This window comes from Haliotis rubra, unplaced genomic scaffold, assembly GCF_003918875.1.
Source record: "Haliotis rubra isolate DU_JTF1 unplaced genomic scaffold, ASM391887v1 Scf117, whole genome shotgun sequence".
Taxonomy (NCBI): Eukaryota; Metazoa; Mollusca; class Gastropoda; order Lepetellida; family Haliotidae; genus Haliotis; species Haliotis rubra.
The window spans coordinates 1492783-1500700 of NW_025765081.1; the positions used below are offsets into that span (position 1 = coordinate 1492783).

General features: G+C 52.2%; 1 protein-coding gene across 1 annotated transcript; it reads right to left on the reverse strand.

Annotated features, from left to right (window-relative positions):
• Positions 1-631: 631 nt before the first annotated feature.
• Positions 632-2672, reverse strand: LOC124257985. Its single transcript, XM_046692067.1, has 3 exons — positions 2197-2672; positions 1185-2139; positions 632-1096 (listed from the first exon to the last, which is right to left on the reverse strand). Exons 1-3 carry the CDS (start codon positions 2670-2672, stop codon positions 632-634), a joined length of 1896 nt encoding a protein of 631 aa, XP_046548023.1.
• Between the last annotated feature and the right edge of the window lie 5246 nt (positions 2673-7918).

Here is a 7918-nt window from a genome sequence, read left to right on the forward strand (position 1 = left end):
ACCCGCTCCCCATAACTCCGTTGTCTACTTCGCGTAGGGCGCTCCTGCCTCATCTCCACCTCTCTCTTCTCCACCTTTCTCCTCTCCACCTCTCTCATCTCCACCTCTCTCCTCTCCACCTCTCTCTCTCTACCCCTCTCTTCCCGTCCTCGGCGCGGTTCGCTGGGTCCGCCCGACAAGCATTCCCTAATGTCTGCCCCGGGAGTAGGCCTCTCCCGCCACTCCGAAACCTTCCTCTCTGGCTTTCCTCTATCCATGTTGGTTGAGTCTGATGCGGATTCCTGTAAACCAAAAAACCAACCGCTGATACGATTGTCCATCCCCACCTCACACCTCTAACCGCCCCGAAAGATCAAAACGCCTCTGCACCACCCAAGGGTCCCACTGCTCCAGATCCGCAGGTGGGACAGTGGTATTCGTCCATGGCCTCCGCCATGGTCTCTGTCACTCCTACACAAGTTCCATGAAACCACTCATCGCAGTCATCACATGCAATCATGAAACCTCCGTCATCCGGCTGGCGACAGTGGCAGTACACGGGCCCGGTTTCCTCCCCGTCATCCGCCTTTGTCGTGAGATCCCACTCCCCCTCTAGAGTGGGGACCTCCTCCCGTTTCTTCCTTCTCTCCATCTAGCGAGGCACAACCCGATCCCGGCACAACTTCATCTGGTCATGATGAGCCGTGAACTTCCTCCGCTGCCCAGCCACCAAAAACAGGGTAGAAGAGAGCCTTTTCTCAATAAGGTAAGGTCCCTTCCACACGGGGCACAGCTTTTTGCACCGCCCTGGTGTAGCCCCTAAGTCTAACACATACACAGGTTGTCCTTGGTCCAAACTCTGAGATCGAGCACGCAGATCGTAATCCCTCTTCATCCTTTCCACAGAAGTTTGCAGATTATTCAGAGCTGCTGCATGAGCACTCTCCATTGCTGCTCGAAGCCCGGCCACGTACTCACTGGTGTCACCTTCTTGCCGGGAAGTCTCCGACCCCCCGAACATCAAGTCAGCCGGAACATTTACTTCCCGGCCAAGCATCAGGCGGTTGGCCGTATAACCGGTATGGCGGTTCACTGCGGACCTCATGGCTCCCGCCAGCTGGGGCAAATATTCATCCCACGTGGTTTGAGATTTGGATATATAACAGCGGATCATCTGCATCAGTGTCCAATTTGAATCTCTCTACCTGTCCATTAGAAGAGGGACGGTAGGGGGTCGTCCTCGTCTTGGTTATCTGCAACAGCTGGCAGATTTCATGGAAAAGTCGACTCTCGAAATTCCTGCCTTGGTCCGCATGGATCTGAAGTGGAAACCCAAACCGTGCAATGAATTCATTCACCGCTGCCCTTGCTGTCACTTCTGCCTTTTGGCTCGGGAGAGGCACACACTCCACCCATTTGGTGAACTGGTCTACCATCATGAGAATATGCTGGTTCCCTGCTCTGCTTGAGGGCAATGGGCCAATACAGTCCAGGTGCACCCTCTCCATTGGGGCTCCCGCATGGAATGGGGTCATCCTTGACCGGGCCTTCCGTGATGGTTTCTTATTCCGGTTGCAAGCGGAGCATTCCGACACGTAGTCCCTGGTGTCTTGCCCGCACCGGTACCAATGGTACCTCTCCTTTATCCTCTCCTTGGTTTTAGTCACTCCCAGGTGTCCGCTTGATGGGATGTCATGCATCTGATAAAGCACCATTCGCTGTAGAGTCCTGGGTATCAGCAGTTTTTCAGTGTCATTCACTGCTGGAATTCCCTTCCTCACCAGTACTCCCTCCTCATTTCGTTCGAATAGTTCTCTATCCACCCAATAAGACTTGGCGGCCAGGCTAGACAAATATAGTTCTGAGTCTGATGGTACTTCACCTCCGTCCACCCATCTACGTAGGTGTCTGAGATCCCTATCCTCCTCTTGAGCGATCTTCAGTGCCGTCAGGGAGCCGTCCCAAGAGTCCTTGTCCCCCTTCTGTGGGCACTCTGGTACTGTGAGAGTCCTTACTGAGAAAGTTGTCTCAGACCTACTCACTTCAAGGGTATGCGCCTGATTCTCTGTCCGACTCCCGCCCTCTCCACCGGCATCCTCTCCGGTGGGGACCTCTGTCAGGTGGTTGCTCTCTTCCACCACTGTCAAAGCCCTGACCGTCCTAGGTCAGCCGGCCAATGGGATCACATAGTCTACCTCTTCATGGAACTGTCCCCACTGTTGGTGTGCCTTCTGGCAGTATCGGCACCCCCCACATGGGAGTTCCTGGAGCTCCACGAATCGTCGGTAGTTGTCACATTCCACTTCGTCGGCCAACCGGGACAAGCCGTCCGCATTCTGATGTTTGGCTCCTGGACGGTGCTCCACCCTTAAGTCGTATTGGCTCAGTTCCTCCAACCAGCGAGCAAGCTGCCCTTCAGGTGCCCTGAAATTCATTAGCCATCTTAAGCTGTTATGGTCCGTCCGTACCCGGAAATGCCTCCCTAGAAGATAGTGACGGTACTGCCTTGTGAAACGTACCACTGCCAATAGCTCCTTGTGGGTTGTACAGTACCGCCGTTGTTCTGGAGTCAAGGCGAAGCTGCCGTAGCTGATCACTCGCTCCCGACCTTTTTGTATCTGCAGGAGTTCAGCCCCTATGGCCACGTCTGAGGCATCTGTGTCCAAGACGAACATGTCCTCCTTGTTTGGCATGCCTAACACCGGTGTTGTCAACAACGCCTGCTTCAAGTCCAGGAAACCTTGCTCCTGCTCCTCTCCCCACTAATATGGTTTTTTCCCCGTAATAGCGTACAAGGGTGCTGCCGTCTTGGCGTAGTCTTTGATAAAGCCCCAGTGGTAGTTGGCAAAACCCAGGAACCTTTCCACCTCACGTGTAGTGGTTGGTCTGGGCCAGTTCTCTACCGGTCCCAAGCTAGTAGGGTTCACGCGGATCCCCTCGCCGCTGACTACCCTCCCAAGGAATTCAATCTCCCGCTGAAACAGTTCACATTTTCTGGGCTTCAGCTTCAAATTGTATTTCCTGAACCGCTGTAGAACTGCACGTAGGTTCTGAAAATGGTCCGGAACAGCCAGGCCAGTTACCACGGCATCATCCAGGAATGCGAGAGCAATCTCCCAGCTGAGACCCACGAGGATAAGAGACATTACTCTAGCGTACGTCGCTGGGGCGTTGCACAACCCAAACGCCATTCTTACATGTTCAAAGAGTCCATATCGTGTAACAAAGGCCGTTTTCTTACAATCCTCCTCCCTGATGCGGACTTGCCAGTACACTGAGTTGGCATCTAATTTGGAGAACCACCGACTCGCTGCCAAGGTGTCCAAACACTCATCTATCAAGGGTAGGGGGAAAACGTCCTTCTGACATTTTTCGTTCACCGCTCGGTAGTCCACACAATAGTGTACCCCTCCGTCACCCTTGCGTATAAGCACCGGAGCTGACGCCCATTCCGACACCGAAGGTCTAATCACCCCAGCCTCCAACATTTTCTTCAAGTGAGCTTCCTCCTCCTCGACAAACCCCAGCGGCGTTATACACATACGTTGTTTAACTGGTGGCTCCTCGCCAGTGACGATAGTATGTTCAATGGCTGTGAAGTCCCCTAAGTCCAAGTCATGTCGTGCGAAGACATCCTGAAATTCGACTAACAACTTAGCCAGTTCATTTTGGTCTGTTGGTCCTAGTTCACGTTTCGACCTGGTGAATAGTCCCTTCAGGTGATCCGGAACTTGAGTCTCCAGGTCGTCTTCTCCCACCCCCTCATTGGAAGACGCCCTGCATTCAGGGTTTCCAGCAGCCTCGCTTCTCCCTCGGCCCGGGTCTACTACTTCTGCCTCGGACGCATTGCCGATGTGTTGTCCCTTGTGCAACTTCACTGTGTGGTCGGCCGTGTTCACCAGACACACCACTGGGGATTCTTGTCCCTTGTGTAAAGTCCTCGGCATAAGAGCATATCGCTGTACTCCCTGCACTGGCTCTACTAAGTATTGGTTTAAGTTCCATCCGATACAGCAGGATACTCGGGTGGCAGTGTGAGGTGCTAACGACAGTGTTTGAGCTACTGTCACTTTGCATACCCCATACTTCTTGAGCTTCAACGTCATGGGAACCTCACATCCGCCGATGGTGATGGTTCTTTGCTGCACATTGATATTGGTACAATGTCTGTCTATAAAGTCCAGGCCCAGGATAAGTTGGTCATTTATTGGGGCTACCAACACTTCTTGTCGGTATGTCACTCCATTAATTCGAATACGGGCCATGTCTGTTATCCATCCCTTCATTCTCATATCTCGACCTGCATTGTTCACTATCACCGGTCTGGATATGGGCAACTTATCACGCAGTTGTTCAAAGAAGATATCAGACACAATAGTGTTCTGAGCCGCTGTATCCACTACCCCCTGGGTCTCTGTTCCTTGGAAGGTCACCGGTATCAAGTATGAGGTTCCTTCATCCAGAGCATTAATGGTTACTATGGGCAATCCCGTCTCTCTATCCATCTCTCCTTCTTCCCCACCACCTGGCCATGTAGCACTCCCGTTAGTGCTTCTCTGGTCTCTGCCGTCTGGTGGCCATGGCGGCAAACCCTGGTTATCCAATCCAGAGTTGTTGTGAGACGCAGTCTCCCACACTGCGCCCATCCGACAGTCTATGCAGTTATCAGGCGGCCATGGGGGCAAACCCTGAATATCTAACCCAGAGTTATTGTGAGGCGCAGTCGCTGACACTGTACTCTTCCGACAGTCTATACCAATCGGATTATCTGGCGGCCATGGCGGTAGACCCTTGATAGTTTCTTCAGCAAGAAGAGGACGAGCATGCGGGTCTACAAACCCGCCCCCTGGCTGTTTAAAGGCTTCTCTGTGGATCCCACCGCAAAGGAAACACTTTTAGCTGCAGGTGCTCCTCAGTATCGATCACTGTCATTGCCCGCAACTCCCGCCTCGGCCTACTGTACTGCAAGTGCGAGTTGTGTTGGTAGTGCCTCACGGCATCCATGGCCCTTTCCAGGGAAGTTGGTTTCAGATTGTACACCAGGTTCCCCGCATCCCGGTTCTCACAGCCCATGCAAAACCTGGTTATGGTCTCTTGCTCCACAAAGTCCTCTGGCAGACCTGGATATGCTCGTGACGAGGTTGCCACCAAACGTTCAGCCCAGGCCTCCAGTGTCTCCCCTGGCTCCTGTTTCAAGGACGGGAAACGCATTCTTGCCGCCTGGGCAGGTTCCACGATGCCAAACCTCTTTTGGAATTTCTCCATCATTTGCTCATATGACATGAACAGGTCCCTCATTTGACACGTGGTAAAGAAAGAACTTGCTTCCCCACGCATGCAAAAACACAACTGGAAGAGTTTGTCCTCATCCGTCCATCCCTCTCTATCCGCCAGCTTCTCGAACTTGAGCTTGAACGGCGCCCACGCCTCCTTCCCATCGTAGCTAACCAGGGATGTGACAACGCGAGATCCTGTATGGTCGTTGGCCCTTGGGCCTTGGTTCCGTCTACCCCTAGGTGGACCTTGATCTCTCTCCTCCTGTGGTACTCGTCCTCTTACAGGCTGGGGCTCTTGCCGTCTGGGGTTTTGTGCGGAACCTGTCATTTCCCCGTGCTCCCCTTTCCGGGGCGTCTGCTCCTGTTTCATCTCCCGGTGGGGCAGACCCGCCTCTGGCTCCGGTGTCCCTGCCGGAGGTATATAAGCAACTGACCTCTTGGCATTCTTCTCATCCACCATCTCGCTAATGTTGCCCATCTCATAGCGCTGCACATTAGAATGCCCCGCACCACTCTTCGGGCGGACATCAAGTGGTGTTGCTTTATCTCGATCTGGAGTGGTTGTCACTCCCCAGTGACCATCCTCCACTCGAACGGGTGTTATAGGCTCCCGCTTCAACTCTTGGTGTCCCCAACATGGCATATTATCTCTAATAAACATGTCCTCTCTCGCCTCCATGGAAGCATTATGTGAGGCCGTGTCATATGGCCCACCCCTAAGGTGTCCCTCCGGTGTCCCAAAGTTGTCCATACGGCCTAACACCCTATCCAGCCTGTCTTCGGATTTTCTGTCCATCTCCGCCACTGTCCACAATATTTTTGAGGCATTATCCTCGTTTCGAGCGGCACTCCTCTTGTGCACTTCTTCCATAGTCTGTAGCATTCCTTGTGCACTCTCCTCATTTCTAGCAGCACTCTTTTGGCTTATTCCCTCCAGGGTGCGCATCATTTTTTGCGCACTCTCCTCATTCCTAGCAGCACTCTTTCGGCTTATTCCCTCCAGGGTGAGCATCATCTGGCTCATCAACTGCCTGAGCTCATCCATTGGCACTCCCGTGTCCCGGCCAGTACCATCAGTCCCCGCTTGGCCTTCCTCTGGGGTGTCACTCTCGCCTCCGGAGTCGCCACCCTGAGTCGAACCCTCGACATTGAGCGCACTGGCCACCTCGTGGCTTTCCCCATGATCATTTGGCGGTGGGGCCACTCCCTTCAATGACCCATTGAGTACAAATGAGAGTAATGACATAGCGTCCTCGTCCATACGGAGCTCCTCCATATTCTCCACCTCTTCCCTGGTGATGTTATATCCCTGGCTCCTAATTGACATGAGCCTATCCACCTGGTCTCTGGAGAGCCCAATGTGTTTTAACTCTGTGGGGTTCACAAAGTTCACGTGTACCACTTTGGCAGCCATGATGAAAAGTCAACGCACAGAACGGTCCCCTCACCGTGAAGTGTCTCCGATATGTGTTGCTATTCTCCCCTCTATAAGAGATCGGGGATAGCAGGGTCCAAATCCCTCCCGAGTAGCGGTCAGAATGCTATGCCAATGTCACTATCCCACAGTAGTGGCTGAGATTAGGAATCAATGTCACTATCCCACCGAGTAGCGGTTGAGATTAGGAATCAATGTCACTATCCCACCGAGTAGCGGTTGAGATTGGGAATCAATGTCACTATCCCACCGAGTAGCGGTTGAGATTGGGAATCAATGTCACTATCCCCCCCGAGTAGCGGTTGAGATTATTGATTAATACTATCCCACCGAGTAGCGGTTGAGATTAGGAATCAATGTCACTATCCCACCGAGTAGCGGTTGAGATTAGGAATCAATGTCACTACCCCCCCCGAGTAGCGGTTGAGATTATTGATTAATACTATCCCACCGAGTAGCGGTTGAGATTTAGGTATCAATGTCACTATCCCACCGAGTAGCGGTTGAGATTGGGAATCAATGTCACTATCCCACCGAGTAGCGGTTGAGATTGGGAATCAATGTCACTATCCCACCGAGTAGTGGTTGAGATTGGGAATCAATGTCACTATCCCACCGAGTAGCGGTTGAGATTGGGAATCAATGTCACTATCCCACCGAGTAGCGGTTGAGATTGGGAATCAATGTCACTATCCCCCGAGTAGCGGTTGGGCTTATGGGTAAATGTCACTATCCCACCGTACTAGTACTGGTGGAGGGGGTGTTGAGCCATTTATCACCACTTACATTGATACCCCTTTCCTAGCAACAACAGATGCGTTATATAATATATATGTTCAGTTCCATACATGCATGTCCACTGACATCTATCCTACTTGGAAGTTATAAGTTCCCCATTACTTACCGTGACTTTTCTCCCAAGAAAAATTCCATGAATAGTCCTCCATAGAAATACACAATCCATGAATCATCTCACACACGAATATATCCATGAATAAACACAGTCTGCGGCAAAACACCGTCCTTCGCGCAACAAGTTCACCGCAAATTGTCCAAAGTCAAATGTCAACACAGCCTCCGGAAGTAAACACTGGATTTCCCCCCGGTCATGCGCAGTGGTAACCCTCAGGCGGCACAGAGCGTAGCATTAGAAATATACGAAAATACCCTAAATCCCTCAAATTACTCTACCTAGCACCGAAAGATCCCTAAATAAGTTCTAACTACG